Genomic DNA, 19,577 nt, shown 5'->3' with positions numbered 1-19,577 from the left:
AAGCCCAGGGTACGAATAATGTGCTCGCCCTGCCCCCGACTTCAAACGCAGGCCTTCATCCAGACCAAAGCACTGTTCACCGGGCTTAGAATGAGAACGTAGAATGTCTATTGTGTAGCAGCGACCATGCAGGAACAAGAGAGTACACCACCACTTTCAACTGTCCCGGCATTTAGCACAGTGTGCATTGCACTGGGCTTAAAAATATACGAGTCACAGCAGGTTTGACATCAGCTAGGACCATTTCCCTCCTAAATAATTCATCCTTCTCAATCACCACGGTACACACATTGATAATGCAATTCTAATGGATTATTAATCAAAGTGATTATAAAAGCGTTAGGGGCGAGCCTAAAACATCCCCTTAGTCTCCCACGGACATCAACACATGACTAAGTGAAACAGCGGAAGTTGGGATTAGCCCCATAGTGGTCCTGTGTTCCTCACCTCAGACACCACCTCGTGGGTCATGAGTCTCTGGACAGCAGCCAGACACAGCTGGGTGATCTTGGGCTCCTTGGTGCCACAGCCCATCAGGAACGGCTGGACCACCTCCGAGCTGTTCTCCTTCAGGGCTAAGGGGGAGACGATACACGGGCACAGTTCACACATCAAATCAGGCAGCTGTTGTAGAACACAACCACACCTTGGGCATCTCTTTTGGAACGCATCCGCCCGCTTGTTTGAATTAGGCCTAATCACCGATCTGTACGTGGATAACTGGTTCAGCAAAAACATATCTCTCGCACAAACGTACACAAGGTCTTTATGGGTGTCCCTCCCTCCTTCACTTACACGCCAAGATGTCGGTGTTCCTCGCGGCGATGGTCTTGATCTTGACGATCCCGGACTCGGCAGCCTGTAGGAAAGCACAGACAAGAGGCCCATTAAGATTACATTTACTTATACGTTCCTTATGATGAGACTTCTGATGATGATGTGTTACCACCTCCACCGTTACACATCTCCTCGTCCTTATTAATGATCCTCAGAGGAGAGAGAACACAGAGGGCAGAGAACACAAGCGTGGCCAGAAACATTGAGGTCTGGAAGCAGTTAACCTTGAGTAAATCCCTTTACCTGAGAGGAGACCGAGGGGGAACCATATTGATTTCTCTTTTTTGGAGCTGTCCTGCCTGACATGTTTTATTTATGTAATTTTATTTAACTAGGCAAGACAGTTAAGAACAAATTCTTATTCACAATGACGGCCAAACCCTAACAGCGCTGGGCCAATTGCGCTGGGTCTATGGGACTCCCAATCTCAGGCCGGTTTTGATACAGCCTGAAATCGAACCAGGATCTGTAGCAACGCCTCTAGAGGGAAGGAGAGAGAGAGAGAGGGGGAAGGAGAGAGAGAGAGGGAAGGAGCGAGAAAGAGAGAGAGAGGAGCGGGAAGGAGAGAGAAGAGGAGAGAGAAGGAGAGAGAAGGAGGGAAGGAGAGAGAGGGAATATATGCTGTGCTTTCAGCAGTCAACAGAGGCCTCTTTATCTCTCTACAGCAACTGCAGCTGTCAAGATATTCTCCCTCTCTCCAACGTCGCCCCCTCGTTCTCCACCGCTCTTTTTCCGTGCTTCTCTTGCCTTGTTCTTTTCTTCCCATCCCTAAACCAACCACAACAGCAAGCAGATCATTAACAATTGCTTATGCACCGTGATACGGACTGGGCTTATAGCCTACATAAACATACTGTCAGTGCCCAATATTTCATAGGCTGACCCGACCACGAAAATGTCACACCGATAAACAAAGGACTATTCACAGACTCCCTACATTTAATAATCAGAATTGAAATGACGTCAAGTGCCACATTTGCCAGAAAGAAGTGTTTCGACATTGTGAGCAGTTGCCAAGAAACAATTCTAGTCCCAAGTTAAATTGAAAAAAGAAGAAGATTGGATTGGTGTTCCAAGTGAAGACAAAACATCCTGGTATAGTCACTGCCTCTCTTCCATACTCAAACATGCAGAGCTGAAGCAAGGGTTTCGTCCAGGTAACGTGACCACAAAAGGCCTAGCTTGCGAACAGTGTGCAACACCTCAGCATGTCATTGATTTGATATGAATAACGACACTAACCAGTCAACCCCTATTCATAGGATGTTAAACCACTTAGGAAGACAGAGCGTGAGAAACTATCTGACCGTGGCTGCTCTACACTGTAGTGTTTGACCTCTCCTACCTTCTATACAGTAACATCACTTCCTATTTCATTTAAACTGCCACAAGGACGCACGGAAGAAGACGGGGGTCAACAGGACAGGACGCAACCTTTTGAAACCCTTGGTTACCAGGCAACAGAGCCTTAATACTTCAGAGGGTGAACCGAGCCAAACTGTGGCGAACTAAAGGTCCGATCACACACGCCAATTAAAGTTCACCTGGACAAATGTAAGTCTCCCTCATCCCCCTTCGTTCTCAGTGTGGCGCGAGGCTGAGGGCTTTATAACAGGGCAAATAAAATAACACACAGAACTTTCTGCAATATTCATTCCGCTCCTTCGGGTGTAGCCCCGTTGAAAGCTTGCCAAGACTGATATATAGATATCGATGCTACGATGTGAAAGAAAATAAAGTTCAATTGGCTGTGGCTCATATTCAAAATGGGAAGCAGGCAGGCAGGTGACAGTTTTTTGTTGTTGAGAACATTAACTCGGTCACAAAAATGGTTAGGCCTCCAGAAAAGAACAATAAAGTCTGTGTTGAGGGGGGAAAAGGGAAAACGCGTTCTTAATATAGGTGTTGTTGATGGGGGGCAATAGATAAGCAGCTGTTGCGGCGCTGACACTTCCTCATCATGACGTTAGTCTTGTTACCTTGGCTAATGAAGTTACAGCAGTTGACAGGGGACAATGTGCTCGATTACAAAAAGTTATAACAATGAGGTTGTAGCCTAACATGCCTGCTTTAATAATAAACTTGCTATGGGTTCTGCAATCCAGGCAAACAATGAACTGCCTCCCGCTGAAACCTTGTAGGAAGATCAAGAGCATTGAACCACACAGAGATTTCAACCAGTCACATAACTAAGCAAGTCAGAGAGCCTTGAATCAGAAGCAGATTGCTGGGAATTCAAAGGAGAGAGTGGGGTTGCAAAGCTGCCCGTAATTGACCAAAATGACCGTAATCTTCAGAAATGAACAAAAACTATGGCAATCTTTCGAAAAAGCAATCTACCGTTTGGTAACTTAGCATCTACACAGTTCTTCAACTAAGATTTTCTGTGGAAACTTTTCAGTTCTTGTGAATAGAGTTGGTAGGGTTTGTTAAGATTTTGGTTTGACATAAAATCTTAGTCTCAGCACTACTCTGTTTACGTGGAATTGCCCCCAACTGAGCAAAAAAAAACTACAAGCTGACAGTTTCAAACTTATTTCTGCAAAGCACAGTGAAGAAGGGCGTATGAAGCCACTGTGAAGAAGGGCGTATGAAGCCACTGTGAAGAAGGGCGTATGAAGCCACTGTGAAGAAGGGCGTATGAAGCCACAGTGAAGAAGGGCGTATGAAGCCACAGTGAAGAAGGGCGTATGAAGCCACAGTGAAGAAGGGCGTATGAAGCCACAGTGAAGAGAAGAAGCGTATGAAGCCACAGTGAAGAAGGGCGTATGAAGCCACAGTGAAGAGAAGAAGCGTATGAAGCCACAGTGAAGAGAAGAAGCGTATGAAGCCACAGTGAAGAGAAGAAGCGTATGAAGCCACAGTGAAGAGAAGAAGCGTATGAAGCCACAGTGAAGAAGGGCGTATGAAGCCACAGTGAAGAAGGGCGTATGAAGCCACAGTGAAGAAGGGCGTATGAAGCCACAGTGAAGAAGGGCGTATGAAGCCACAGTGAAGAGAAGAAGCGTATGAAGCCACAGTGAAGAGAAGAAGCGTATGAAGCCACAGTGAAGAAGGGCGTATGAAGCCACTGTGAAGAAGGGCGTATGAAGCCACTGTGAAGAAGGGCGTATGAAGCCACTGTGAAGAAGGGCGTATGAAGCCACTGTGAAGAAGAAGCGTATGAAGCCACAGTGAAGAAGGGCGTATGAAGCCACAGTGAAGAAGGGCGTATGAAGCCACAGTGAAGAAGGGCGTATGAAGCCACAGTGAAGAGAAGGGCGTATGAAGCCACAGTGAAGAAGGGCGTATGAAGCCACAGTGAAGAAGGGCGTATGAAGCCACAGTGAAGAAGGGCGTATGAAGCCACAGTGAAGAAGGGCGTATGAAGCCACAGTGAAGAAGGGCGTATGAAGCCACAGTGAAGAAGGGCGTATGAAGCCACAGTGAAGAAGGGTGAAGCCACAGTGAAGAAGGGCGTATGAAGCCACAGTGAAGAAGGGCGTATGAAGCCACAGTGAAGAAGGGCGTATGAAGCCACAGTGAAGAGAAGAAGCGTATGAAGCCACAGTGAAGAGAAGAAGCGTATGAAGCCACAGTGAAGAAGGGCGTATGAAGCCACTGTGAAGAAGGGCGTATGAAGCCACAGTGAAGAAGGGCGTATGAAGCCACAGTGAAGAAGGGCGTATGAAGCCACAGTGAAGAAGGGCGTATGAAGCCACAGTGAAGAGAAGAAGCGTATGAAGCCACAGTGAAGAAGGGCGTATGAAGCCACAGTGAAGAAGGGCGTATGAAGCCACAGTGAAGAAGGGCGTATGAAGCCACAGTGAAGAAGGGCGTATGAAGCCACTGTGAAGAAGGGCATATGAAGCCACAGTGCAGAAGGGCATATGAAGCCACAGTGAAGAAGGGCGTATGAAGCCACTGTGAAGGTCCATCCACAGTTTAAACAGCTTGAGGGCAAATGGTAGGAGGACCAGGTCACACTGGTAGACCTAACTTCACTAAATGTTTTTAGTGTTATTCATTCAGTTTTGCACCAGCCTGAATGCAAACTCATTGCATTCCTCTAGGAATGGGCACGATTATTTGAATATTCAAATATCCTAACCGACGTTAGTATTTTAATGCTTGCGAGAATATTCATTTTGCCATTTGATAATTCTTTTGTTGCCTACTTCAACAATGAAAAGGCTTTGTCGAAATTAAACTGTCTGTGACATTGCTACTGGGCCATTGTGGTTCCTAGACGTTTCCACTTCACGATAACAGCACTTACAGTTGACCGGGGCAGCTCTAGCAGAGCAGAAATTTGACGAACTGACTTGTTGGAAAGGTGGCATCGTATGATGGTGCCACGTTGAAAGTCACTGAGCTCTTCAGTAAGGCCATTCTACTGACAGTGTTTGTCTACGGAGATTGCGTGGCTGTGGGCTTGATTTTATACACCGGTCAGCAACAGGTGTGGCTGAAATAGCCAAATCTACTCATTTGAAGGGATGTCCACATACTGTTCTATGCAGTGTATTTCAGTCTGCCTCGGCATCACCAGTCTGCCACACCACTGTCTGTCTCACACGTACTCTCTGTGAGTACCTTTATGATGAGAACTTAGTAGCCTCTCTTTTGTTCCTGATGAGGTCAGGCTCCGTTTAACGCTACCTTCTTACGTCAACCTTCTAGCCAGGAAGCTAGCTAGTTAGCCATTTGAGAGCGGGGTGAATGTCCTGCAAATACAGAGGGCGCATTTGGATTAATCAAATCGGCTATAATTATTGAATATAATTAGTTGAATTTCTCAGATTACATGGAACAACCCTATTGGTTAATCTGAATGGAGTTGTAGACAAGGACAAGAAGTGCAGCAAAACAGTCTCAATTAGCCTAGGTAAAATAGCTAGCCATCTTAGCTTCTTTATATCAATTTGATGCAGTCAAGACTGGCACAACTAGATGGCATGATAGATAACCTATGGCATCTACAAGTTTGTCAAACTAGCGCAAGTCTGTATGGCTACCCTCACTCTCTACCATGTCCAACACATCGGCCCATGCCCATCCCCGCACTGCTGCAAGCAAGCAGAGTGGCACCTCTCTCCCAAGTCACGTAAGCTGCGCCGCAAGCCAGTTCCTAAATATAAACTATTTTAATAGTGAAATTATTTCAAAATGCCCATCCCCACTTCCCTCCAAGACCAGCATCATTAGCTCAGCCGCTCATAGATGCTCTAAGAAGAGAAACACGCTGCAGATTGTAGCATTGGTTCTGCTGCTGTATAGCCTACATTGAAGGGGCCAATTCAATGAATCCAATAGTCTCACAAGTTGTCAGTTCTTCCTAAAGTCCCAGTGCAGTCAAAAACTATATTGTGTTTTATATACATTTCTACACCACAAGGTTGGAATAATACTGTCAAATTATACTGCCCTTTTAGTGTGCGAGCTGTTTGAAGAGACTGCCTTAAATTTCAGCCTGTTTTGGTGTGATGGGAGTTTGACTGCCTGGTGACGTCACCAGACATTAAATTACAAACGTCTCTGCCAACAACATCAAGCTCAGTTTCCCCACTCAGACCACTCCCAGACAGTCCTCGCAAAATTGTTGCTTGAGAAATTGCTCTTTGCTAAGAAGCTATTTGTTGCTATTGAACTATTTTAATTGATTTACGATCACAGTAAACTTAAACATGTTACCCAGAAATGATTTGATATTGAGATGAAAACGGCTGCGTTGGATCTTCCAGGTTCTAACTCCTCTGCGTGTTATTTTGTCCGACTGTATGAAGTCTTCGTGACACATTCAGCCACACAGGCGGGGTGTAAAGGAGGAGGCTGCACAACCCTTTTCATTAATACTGCGGTGTTCCTGGAGATGCCACGTTTCCCAGACAGTCGACAGACACTGCAGTGTAAGGGCAATTCCGTGGGAAAGTCAACCCTGAGCATCCACTAATAAAAGGTCCGTCATTCTACGAACGGAACCCTGTTATAATGATCCTAAAGGTCTATATCAGGGATGGGCATCTCCAGTCTTCGGGAGCCTGATTGGTGTCTTTTGCCTCAACTAACACACCTGACTCCAATAATCATCATCTTCAGTTTAGAATGCAATTCATTTAAAATCAGCTGCGTTTGCTAGGGATGGGGGGAAGTGACACCACTCCGGCCCCCAAGGATAGAGTTCGTTATCCCTTGTCTAGGCTATATGTTGGAGTTACAGAGCATGATGCCAAAACTCAAAAAGTGCTTTTGGGACAATTTCATGGTTTTCAGAAAGGGCCCACAGAGATTGGTTTTCCACTCACAGCTGTTCCCCAGTGTTAGTTATGAACACTAAAGGGCTCAAAACTGCGCGAGAGGAAGCCCCGCAGGATCATCAAGGACACCACACACCCCTGCCACAATCTGTTCACTCCCTTACCAAATCGATAGACACACATCTATCTACAAGCCATCAACCTGCTGAACACTTCAACTGGACTGACCGCCTACACTGACTCTCCAAACCTTAGCACACAGAAACTAGACTCTTATTATGATGACTAAATACTGCACAATTTAAACACTTGCTCCTAATCCCCCCCCCCCCCCTTCTACAAAACATGTAAATATTGGACTATAAATTGTGCCTTCCTGTATTATACTAAAATGATTATTATATTCCATCGAGCCATTTACTTTATGTTCATATTCTTATATTTTCTTATTGTTGTTGCATTATTGAGAAGGAACCTGCAAGCAAGCATTTCACTGGACAGTGCATACCATGTGTATCCCGTACATCTAACCAATAACATTTGATACGTGAAACTTAAAAAATGTTGTTAAGTTAAATGACAACAAATGTGTTGCGATAGATTTTGAGCAAGACATCTTTAAGATTTGAATGTCTAACATCCATAACTGCCATTTTTGCACTCTAAAGTAATAATGGAAATGACTCTGTTCAAAATGATTGTTTTTGTGTTCAGCCAACCCTTTCCTTTTTAAATGTCACCTTTTTTTAACCAGGTAGGCCAGTTGAGAACAAGTTCTCATTTACAACTGCAACCTGGCCGAGATAAAGCACCGCAGTGTGACAAAAACAACAGAGTTACACATGAACAAATGTACAGTCAATAACACTAAATAAACAAAAAGTAGAAAGATCTATGTACAGTGTGTGCAAATGTAGAAGAGTAGGACAAGCAAAGAGGCACAGAGTTTGAAGGTAGGCCTTGAAATACAACCACAGGTACACCGACAATAGGCTAATTGACATAATTTGAGTCAATCAGAAGCTTCTAAGGCCATGACATCGTTTTCTGGAATTTTCCAAGCTGTTTAAAAGGCACAGTCAACTTAATGTACGTAAACCTTTGACCCACTGGAATTGTGATACAGTGAAATTATCTGTCTGTAAACAATTGTTGGAAAATTAATTGTCATGCACAAAGTAGATGTCCTAACCGACTTGCCAAAACTATAGTTTGTTAACAAGAAAGTTGTGGAGTTCTGAAAAACGAGTTTTAATGACTCCAACCTAAGTGTATGTAAACTTCTGACTTCAACTGTTTGTATGTTATTAGAGCCTGGATTTGAACCAGGACTATCACATCCGACTGTGATTTGGAGTCCCATAGGGCGGCGCCCAATTGGCCCAGCGTCATCCGGGGTAGGCCGTCATTGTAAAAAATAATTAAAAATAAATCAAAAACATTTCTGAAAACCTTTTTTTGCTTTATTTATATATATATATATATATATATATATATATATATATATATGTGTGTGTGTGTGTGTGTGTGTACAGACACGGGGTATACAAAACATTAAGAACACTCTTTCCATGACAGACTGACCAGGTGAAAGCTCTGATCACTTATTTATGTTACTTATTAAATCAGGTAAGCAATACATAGGCCATAGAGGCAAAAATAATTACAATTTAGCATTAATACTGGAGTGATTTATGTGCAGATGATGATGTGCAAGTAGAGATACTGGGGTGCAAAAGAGCAAGAGGGTAAGTAATAATATGGGGAAGTGGTAGTCGGGTGTGCTAATTACAGATTGGCTGTGTACAGGTACAGTGATCGGTAAGCTGCTCTGACAGCTGATGCTTAAAGTTAGAGGGAGATAGGACTCCAGCTTCAGAGATTTTTGCAATTAGTTCCTGTCATTGGCAGCAAAGAACTGGAAGGAAAGGCGGCCAAAGGAAGTGTTGGCATTGGGGATGACCAGTGCAATATACCTGCTGGAGCGCATGCTACGGGTGGGTGTTGCTATGGTGACCAGTGAGCTGAGATAAGGTGGGGCTTTAACTAGCAAAGACTTACAGATGACCTGGAGCCAGTGGGTTTGGCGACAGATATGTAGTGAGGGCCAGCCAACGAGAGCATAAAGGTCGCAGTGGTGGGTAGTATATGGGGCTTTGGTGACAAAATGGATGGCACTGTGATAGCAAACTGGATGTAGTCTAAGTAGAGTGTTGGGGGCTATTTTGAAAATGACATCGCCGAAGTCAAGGATCGGTAGGATAGTCAGTTTTAAGAGGGTATGTTTGGCAACATGAGTGAAGGAGGCTTTGTTGCGAAATAGGAAGCCTATTCTAGATGTCATTTTGGATTGGAGATGCTTAATGTGAGTCTGGAAGGAGAGTTTACAGTCTTACCAGACACCTCAGAATTTGTAGTTGTCCACATATTCTAGGTAAGAACCGTCAAGACTACTGATGCTAGTCGGGTGGGAGGGTGCGGGTAGCAATCGGTTAAAGAGCATGCACTTAGTTTTACTTGCATTTAAGAGCAGTTGGAGGCCATGGAAGGAGTGTTGTATGGCGTTGAAGCTCGTTTGGAGGTTTGTTAGCATAGTATCCAAAGAAGGGCCAGATGTATAAAGAATGGTGTCGTCTGCGTAGAGGTGGATCAGAGAATCACCAGCAGCAAGAGCGACATCATTGATATATATACACCGAGAAAAGAGTCGGCCCGAGAATTGAACCCTGTGGCACCCCCTTAGAGACTGCCAGAGGTCCGGACAACAGGACAACAGGCCCTCCGATTTGACACACTGAACTCTGAGAAGTAGTTGGTGAACCAGGCGAGGCAGTCATTTGAGAAGCCAAGGCTATTGAGTCTGTGGTGATTGACAGAGTCAAAAGCCTTGGCCAGGTCAATGAAGATGGCTGCACAGTACTTTCTTTTATCGATGGTTATATCGTTTAGGACCTTGAGTGTGGTTGAGGTGCACCCGTGACCAGCTCGGAAACCAGATTCCATAGTGGAGAAGGTGTGGTGGGATTCTAAATGTTCGGTGATCTGTTAATTAACTTGGCTTTTGAAGATTTTTAGAAAGGCAGGGCAGGATGGATATAGGTCTTTAACAGTTTGGGTCTAAGGTGTCTCCCCTTTTGAAGAGGGGGATGACCGCCGCAGCTTTCCAATCTTTGTGGATCTCAGATGACACAAAAGAGGTTGAATAGGCTAGTAATAGAGGTTGCAACCATTTCGGCTGATATTTTTTTTAGAAAGAGAGGGTCCAGCTGATTTGTAGGGATCCAGATTTTGCAGCTCTTTCAGAACATCAGCTGATTGGGTTTGGGCAAGTTGCTGCAGGGGGTGCTGAGATGTTGGCCGGGGTAGGGGTAGCAACGTGGAAAGCATGGCCAGCTGTGGAAAAATACTTATTGAAATTATCGATTATTGTAGATTTATCGGTGGTTTTCTATCCTCAGTGCAGTGGGCAGCTGGGAGGAGGTGCTCTTATTCTCCATGGACTTTACAGTTACCCAAAACTTTTTGTAATTAGTGCTACATGAAGCAATATAGCTAACCTTAGCTTTCCTAGCTGACTGAGTATATTGGTTCCTGACTTCCCTGAAGAGTTACATATTGCTGGGGCTATTTGATGCTAATGCAGAACGCCACAGGATGTTTTTGTGCTGGTCAAGGGCAGTCAAGTCTGGGAAGAACCAAGGGCTATATCTGTCCTTAGTTCTACATTTTTTGAATGGGGCATGTGCATTTAAGATGGTGAAGAAAGCACTTTTAAAGAGCAACCAGGCATCCTCTACTGACGGGATGAGGACAATATCCTGCCAGGATACCCGGGCCAGGTCGGTTAGAAAGGCCTGCTCGCTGAAGTGTTTTAGGGAGCGTTTGACAGTGATGAGGGGTGGTCGTTTGACAGAGGACCCATTACGCACGTAGGCAATGAGGCAATGATCGCTGAGATCCTGGTTGAAGCAGAGGTGTATTTAGAGGGGAAGTTGGTCAGGATGATATCTAAGAGGGTGCCCATGGTGACAGATTTAGAGTTGTACCTGGTAGGTCCCTTGATCATTTGTGTGAGATTGAGGGCATTTAGCTTAGATTGTAGGACGGCCGGGGTGTTAAGCATGTCCCAGTTTAGGTCACCTAACAGTATGAACTCTGAAGATAGATGGGGGGCGATCAATTCACATATGGTGTCCAGGGCACAGCTGGGGGCGGAAAGGCATCTATAAAAAGCGGCAACGGTGAGAGACTTGTTTCTGGAAAGGTGGATTTTTAAAAGTAGAAGCACAAATTGTTTGGGCACAGACCTGGATAGTATGACAGAACACTGCAGGCTAACTCCGCCCCCTTTGGCAGTTCTATCTTGTCGGAAAATGTTATATTTGGGGATGGAAATTTCAGGCTTTTTGGTGGCCTTCCTAAGTCAGGATTCAGACACGGCTAGGACATCCAGGTTGGTGGAGTGTGCTAAATCAGTGAATAAAACAAACATAGGGGGGAGGCTTTGAATGTTAACATGCATGAAAATGGCTCTCCATATTCTGACCCGAGACTTACAAACTCAGACTTTCACTAATATGTTTAGTCTCCCTAAAAAGCATTTCCATTTCATGTAACAACCATAATGCATATTTTGTTTATCCACTCTGTGAGACATTAAAGTTAGGATTTTGCGTGCAAATGTAACATCCAAAACCCTGGAATCGCCCATAATGCATCAGAGAGCTGCTGTGTGTGTTGTCAGACTAAAGTGATCAGAGCACAACAAACAGAGAATCTCCCATGAGATTAGAAGGAAAGGAATTGAGCGTGAAGCTGTGATATAGAAAAATCTATGGGATTCTTCTCAGCCCTTTTTAAACACAGAAAAACTGTAGAGAAAACAGCTGCTTGCAGTTTGTCAGAGGTAAATGAATGGGATAGGGGTGTGTGAGACTGGTCAAGGAGGTGTCTCATACCTGGCTATCTGAGTGAAAATATTAGAGTCTGACATTCTCAGTTCCCATAGAAAGGTAAGATAATTCCGATATGTTGATAAAAATTTTAAAAGAAAGCCTACTTAGAAAGCCCAGCAAAGGTTAGACTTAGTATAACCAGATTCTAGCCAGGAAACAAAAAGACAGAAATAGTAGGCTATTGTTACTGTAGAGGTATTTTCCCAAGAGCAGTACACATGGTAAGGTCTGAAGAAAAACAAACAAAGCCAGGCAGAGTTACACCTGGCAGCCTGCTGCCTAGCACTGACTGACTCACCTCAGGCTAGAGTGGAGGCCCACAGGCTCAACATAAAGGAGCAGTCATTTAAAATGTGGAGACAGCATTATTTCTCTGACAGCTAGGCCTACACTGGCATGACATCATAAATTGTGGTGTGGAGTCCTAGTGGGATGACTAATACAAACATGACAATTAAGGCCTTGTTTTTATCTAAATGAAAACATGTTGTCCTAAAGAGATTATATTACAGACCCTCAATCAGAATCTCCAAAGCAAGTGAAGAGTGGCCATTAACAAGTTAATTAGATTATCTTAGGCTCACTCCTTTTACCTAAACATTTGAGTTCAAAGGAGAATGCAATTCCCGTCATATAGGCCAGGGGTTTTCAAACTGGGGTCTGCAGCAGGTCCGTGATTTTTGTTGGGATTTTTTTTATGTAAAAAATATGTTTTACGAATATCGCTAGCTGCAACCGAATACGATTGTGGATACCATTTTTATGTCTCTGCCTCCAGTATATAGGAAGTTAAGAGGTAGTTTCATAAGCCATTGCTAACTAGCGTCAGCTCAATGACTGGAAGTCTACAGGAACAGTTAGCATGCTAGCTGTTCCTGTTCATCCGACTCTGGGGAAGTAGATAATTGGCTTCAATGTCAAAATCTCAAACTAAAATTATAGTCATTGGAGCAAATTGCAGGGTATTTCTGTATAGAAAATTATTAGACTGACCTTCTAAGAAGTAATTTTCAGAATGGTAAAACAGTTTCGGTGTCAACTTAAATGAACAAAACCAGATAGAAAACATGCAAAAATTGCAGTTTTTTTATAATACCATCTGAGAACTAACAATCAAATAAAAGCTAGATAGTCAGGGATAATATTATTATTTAATTGGGCATTCAGGGCACATGCACATTGATTTTGTAATAATATTTGAGCAATGGAACACAGAATTAGCCATGGCAAAATGCGAAAAAGTGCAGGTGACATCAGCAAACCACTCCCCCACACGACACCATCTGCCTGGTACAGTTGAAACCGGGTTTCATCTGTGTCGAGCACTCTTCTCCAGCATGCCAGTGGCCATCGAAGGTGAGCATTTGACCACTGAAGTCAGTTACGACACCGAACTGCAGTCAGGTCAAGACCCTGTTGAAGATGACGAGCACGTAGATGAGCTTCCCTGAGACGGTTTCTGACAGTTTGTGCAGACATTTTTCAGTTGGGCAAGCCCACAGTTTCATCAGCTGTCCGGGCAGCTGGTCTCAGACGATCCCGCAGGTGAAGAAGCCTGGTGTGGAGGTCCTGAGCGGGCGTGGTTACACATGGTTTGTGGTTGTGAGGCCGGTTAGATGCACTGCCATATTCTCTAAAACAATGTTTGAGGAGACAGCTTATGGTAGAGAATTGAACCTTCAATTCTCTGGTAACAACTCTGGTGGACATTCCTGCAGTCAGCATGCCTATTGCACGCTCCCTCAAAACTTGAGATATCTGTGGCATTATGTTGTGACAACTGCACATTTGAGTGGCATTTTATAGTCTCCAGCACAAGGTGCACCTGTGTAATGATCATCCTGTTTAATCAGCTTCTTGATCGGCAACACCTGTCAAGTGGACGGATTATCCTGGCAAAGAAGAAGTGTTCACTAACAGGGACATACATTTGCACAGAAAATAAGAAAAATAAGCTTTTTGTGTGTATGTAACTTTGATCTTTTATTTCAGCTCATGAAACATGGGATCAACACTTTACATGTTGCGTTTATATTTTTGTTCAGTATATTTTGCCACATGAAGTAGAGGACCATAATAGCGTTCATGTCAGTAGTTAAACCCGGAAGAGAAGTACTCTGCCATCAATCACAACGTTTTGGATGCAGTGGGAACAAAACAACCTCATTTTGTGAATCATTAAATATGTTAAAAAATGTGATCTTAACAGACACAAAACACACGTCCCATTATTAGCCATGCTACCGATCAAGCCTAACGTCACACAATGGCACAACATTCATGCAGCCGTCACAACTGAATATTATTAATCTGATACATGTCGCGTCGCATCACTCGATGCACTTGATGACAACATCAGCAATTGCATCAAAATGTATCATCAGTGGTGAGGTGGCACATTATCACAACACCACATAACTCAGAGATTGCTAGCTAAAGTTAGCTACAGGCATGTATATCTACCTCTTTGACTGGGGGGAATTTCTTCTTGCATTCCATGGACAGGGACCGCAGATCAGTCTGCATGTTCTCGAGTAATTTCTTCACCGCTTCGGGGGTACTGGTCGACATTTTGGATGATGTATTCGATCTAAATATCAAAAGCTTTAAATAATAAGGAATGCAAATGCAGTCCTATGATACTGGTCCCCGGCCTACTTATTCAGCTCCTTCGAAAAAAAGAAAAACGCTGTGGACCTCCGCACAAGCGTCCATTGACACAATATTCCAGTGTTCTGCTTTGTCCTATTCGTCTGTGTGCATAATCGAAGCGATGACACGGCATAAGTTTATCTTCAACAAAAAGCCTAGACGTTAGTGTGATAGATGATCATCATTAGCACAATTCTAGCTACTAGTGCCACTTATATGGTTAATATGTCTCCGTTTCAGCCATAGGTTTCACGGCTCCAGCCGTCACCATTGCAAGCACCGTTTCGATCCCACAATGCTTTGGTAGACATTGACACGTCACTTGTACTTCCGTAAACATGACCGGCTTCCAGCAGAATGATTACAGTGTCCCCTAGTGGAGTATTGTAAACAAATTGATGGGACGTCCAACTCTGTAGTCACCACATTGAAGTTTAAATGTAAAATGGTAAGGTTAGGATTAATGTTAAGGTATGTTAGGGTTTAGGTATATGGACGTCCCAAGGATCCCGACTCTCTTCTCTGTATACATCAATGAGGTCGCTCTTGCTGCTGGTGAGTCTCTGATCAACCTCTACGCAGACGAAACCATTCTGTATACTTCTGGCCCTTCTTTGGACACTGTGTTAACAACCCTCCAGGCAAGCTTCAATGACATACAACTCTCCTTCCGTGGCCTCCAATTGCTCTTAAATACAAGTAAAACTAAATGCATGCTCTTCAACCGATCGCTACCTGCACCTGCCCGCCTGTCCAACATCACTACTCTGGACGCCTCTGACTTAGAATACGTGGACAACTACAAATACTTAGGTGTCTGGTTAGACTGTAAACTCTCCTTCCACACCCATATCAATCATCTCCAATCCAAAGTTAAATCTAGAATTGGCTTCCTATTTTGCAACAAAGCATCCTTCACTCATGCTGCCAAACATACCCTTGTAAAACTGACCATCCTACCAATCCTCGACTTTGGCAATGTCATTTACAAAATAGCTTCCAATACCCTACTCAACAAATTGGATGCAGTCTATCACAGTGCAATCCGTTTTGTCACCAAAGCCCCATATACTACCCACCATTGCGACCTGTACGCTCTCGTTGGCTGGCCCTCGCTTCATACTCGTCGCCAAACCCACTGGCTCCATGTCATCTACAAGACCCTGCTAGGTAAAGTCCCCCCTTATCTCAGCTCGCTGGTCACCATAGCATCTCCCACCTGTAGCACACGCTCCAGCAGGTATATCTCTCTAGTCACCCCCAAAACCAATTATTTCTTTGGCCGCCTCTCCTTCCAGTTCTCTGCTGCCAATGACTGGAACGAACTACAAAAATCTCTGAAACTGGAAACACTTATCTCCCTCACTAGCTTTAAGCACCAACTGTCAGAGCAGCTCACATATTACTGCACCTGTACATAGCCCACCTATAATTTAGCCCAAACAACTACCTCTTTCCCTACTGTATTTAATTAATTGATTTATTTTGCTCCTTTGCACCCCATTATTTTTATTTCTACTTTGCACATTCTTCCATTGCAAATCTATCATTCCAGTGTTTTACTTGCTATATTGTATTTAATTTGCCACCATGGCCTTTTTTTGCCTTTACCTCCCTTATCTCACCTCATTTGCTCACATCGTATATAGACTTGTTTATACTGTATTATTGACTGTATGTTTGTTTTACTCCATGTGTAACTCTGTGTCGTTGTATCTGTCGAACTGCTTTGCTTTATCTTGGCCAGGTCGCAATTGTAAATGAGAACTTGTTCTCAACTTGCCTACCTGGTTAAATAAAGGTGAAATAAATAAATGTTGTGGGTCTTAAATGTTTTTCCTCATAATCCTGGACTATCGGACCACCATTTTATTACATTTGCAATTGCAACAAATAATCTGCTCAGACCCCAACCAAGGAACATCAAAAGTCGTGCTATAAATTCTCAGACAACCCAAAGATTCCTTGATGCCCTTCCAGACTCCCTCTGCCTACCCAAGGCCGTCAGAGGACAAAAATCAGTCAACCACCTAACTGAGGAACTCAATTTAACCTTGCACAATACCCTAGATGCAGTTGCACCCCTAAAAACTAAAACCATTTGTCATAAGAAACTAGCTCCCTGGTATACAGAAAATACCCGAGCTCTGAAGCAAGCTTCCAGAAAATTGGAACGGAAATGGCACCACACCAAACTGGAAGACTTCCGACTAGCTTGGAAAGACAGTACCGTGCAGTATCGAAGAGCCCTCACTGCTGCACGATCATCCTATTCATCCAATTATTCCAATTTCCAACCATCCGAAATTTCCGCGTATTCCTCCAAAGCTCAGTTGTCCTGAGTCTGCACAACTCTGCCAGGACCTAGGATCAAGGGAGACACTCAAGTGTTTTAGTACTATATCTCTTGACACATGATGAAAATAATCATGGCCTCTAAACCTCCAAGCTGCATACTGGACCCTATTCCAACTAAACTACTGAAAGAGCTGCTTCCTGTGCTTGGCCCTCCTATGTTGAACATAATAAACGGCTCTCAATCCACCGGATGTGTACCAAACTCACTAAAAGTGGCAGTAATAAAGCCTCTCTTGAAAAAAATCAAACCTTGACCCAGAAAATATTTAAAAATCGGCCTATATCGAATCTTTCATTCCTCTCAAACATTTTAGAAAAAGCTGTTGCGCAGCAACTCACTGCCTTCCTGAAGACAAACAATGTATAGTAAATGCTTCAGTCTGGTTTTAGACCCCATCATAGCACTGAGACTGCACTTGTGAAGGTGGTAAATGACCTTTTAATGGCGTCAGACCAAGGCTCTGCATCTGTCCTCGTGCTCCTAGACCTTAGTGCTGCTTTTGATATCATCGATCACCACATTCTTTTGGAGAGATAGGAAACTCAAATTGGTCTACACGGACAAGTTCTGGCCTTTTTTAGATCTTATCTGTTGGAAAGATATCAATTTGTCTCTGAATGGTTTGTCCTCTGACAAATCAACTGTAAATTTCGGTGTTCCTCAAGGTTACGTTTTAGGACCACTATTGTTTTCACAATATATTTTACATCTTGGGGATGTCATTCGAAAACATAATGTTAACTTTCACTGCTATGCGGATGACACACAGCTGTACATTTCAATGAAACATGGTGAAGCCCTAAAATGGCCCTCGCTAGAAGCCTGTGTTTCAGACATAAGGAAGTGGATGGCTGCAAACTTTCTACTTTTAAACTCGGACAAAACAGAGATGCTTGTTCTAGGTCCCAAGAAACAAAGAGATCTTCTGTTGAATCTGACAATTAATCTTGATGGTTGTACAGTCGTCTCAAATAAAACTGTGAAGGACCTCGGCGTTACTCTGGACCCTGATCTCTCTTTTGAACATATCAAGACTGTTTCAAGGACAGCTTTTTTCCATCTACGTAACATTGCAAAAATCAGAAATTTTCTGTCCAAAAATGATGCAGAAGAATTAATCCATGCTTTTTTTTACATCTAGGTTAGACTACTGCAATGCTCTACTTTCCGGCTACCCGGATAAAGCACTAAATAAACTTCAGTTAGTGCTAAATACGGCTGCTAGAATCCTGACTAGAACCAATACATTTGATCATATTATTCCAGTGCTAGCCTCCCTACACTACTTCCTGTTAAGGCAAGGGCTGATTTCAAGGTTTTACTGCTAACCTACAAAGCATTACATGGGCTTGCTCCTACCTGTCTTTCCGATTTGGTCCTGCCGTACATACCGACACGTACGCTACGGTCACAAGACGCAGGCCTCCTAATTGTCCCTAGAATTTCTAAGCAAATAGCTGGAGGCAGGGCTTTCTCCTAGAGAGCTCCATTTTTATGGAATGGTCTGCCTACCCATGTGAGAGACGCAGACTCGATCTCAAACTTTAAGTCTTTATTGAAGACTCATCTTCAGTAGGTCATATGATTGAGTGTAGTCTGGCCCAGGAGTGTGAAGGTGAACGGAAAGGCTCTGGAGCAACGAACCGCCCTTGCTGTCTCTGCCTGGCTGGTTCCCCTCTCTCCACTGGGATTCTCTGCCTCTATCCCTATTACAGGGGCACTGGCTTACTGGTGCTCTTCCATGCCTTCCCTAGGAGGGGTGCATCACTTGAGTGGGTTGAGTTGCTGACATGGTCTTCCTGTCTGGGTTGGCGCCCCCCCTTGGGTTGTGCTGTGGTGAAGATCTTTGTGGGCTATACTCGGCCTTGTCTCAGGATGGTAAGTTGGTGGTTGAAGATAACCCTCTAGTGGTGTGGGGGCTGTGCTTTGGCAAAGTGGGTGGGGTTATATCCTGCCTGTTGGGCCCTGTCTGAGGGTATCATCGGATGGGGCCACAGTGTCTCCTGACCCCTCCTGTCTCAGCCTCCAGTATTTATGCTGCAGTAGTTTATGTGTCGGGGGGCTAGGGTCAGTCTGTTATATCTGGAGTATTTATCCTGTCTTATCCGGTGTCCTGTGTGAATTCAGTATGTTCTCTCTAATTCTCTCTTTCTTTCTCTCTCTCGGAGGACCTGAGCCCTAGGACCATGCCTCAGGACTACCTGGCATGATGACTCCTTGCTGTCCCCAGTCCACCTGGCCGTGCTGCTGCTCCAGTTTCAACTGATCTGCCTGCGGCTATGGAACCCTGACCTTTTCACCGGACGTGCTACATGTCCCAGACCTGCTGTTTTCAACTCTCTAGAGACAGCAGGAGCGGTAGAGATACTCTCAATGATCGGCTATGAAAAGCCAACTGACATTTACTCCTGAGGTGCTGACTTGTTGCACCCTCGACAACTACTGTGATTATTATTATTTGACCATGCTGGTCATTTATGAACATTTGAACATCTTGGCCATGTTCCTTTATAATCTCCACCCGGCACAGCCAGAAGA

The 19,577-nt window shown here is 44.0% G+C and overlaps 1 protein-coding gene across 4 annotated transcripts in view; it reads right to left on the bottom strand.

The window, feature by feature from the left end:
- The window catches only part of LOC115134436 (protein MON2 homolog), a 48,336-nt gene extending 33,368 nt beyond the window's left edge, over positions 1-14,968 (bottom strand). For all 4 annotated transcript variants that reach the window (XM_029668394.2, XM_029668398.2, XM_065022652.1 and 1 more), the window contains exons 1-3: positions 14,492-14,968; positions 796-859; positions 448-575 (exon numbers count right to left, since the gene is read on the bottom strand). In XM_029668394.2, the coding sequence (XP_029524254.2) occupies positions 448-575; positions 796-859; positions 14,492-14,599 (300 nt within the window). In that variant the 5' untranslated portion in view covers positions 14,600-14,968. The remainder of the gene's footprint in view (positions 1-447; positions 576-795; positions 860-14,491) is intronic.
- Positions 14,969-19,577: the final 4,609 nt, after the last annotated feature.

This window comes from Oncorhynchus nerka, linkage group LG9a (assembly GCF_034236695.1).
Source record: "Oncorhynchus nerka isolate Pitt River linkage group LG9a, Oner_Uvic_2.0, whole genome shotgun sequence".
In the NCBI taxonomy this organism is placed as follows: domain Eukaryota; kingdom Metazoa; phylum Chordata; class Actinopteri; order Salmoniformes; family Salmonidae; genus Oncorhynchus; species Oncorhynchus nerka.
Note: the sequence above shows the minus strand (reverse complement) of the source record. Positions and strands in the feature narration are given on the sequence as shown.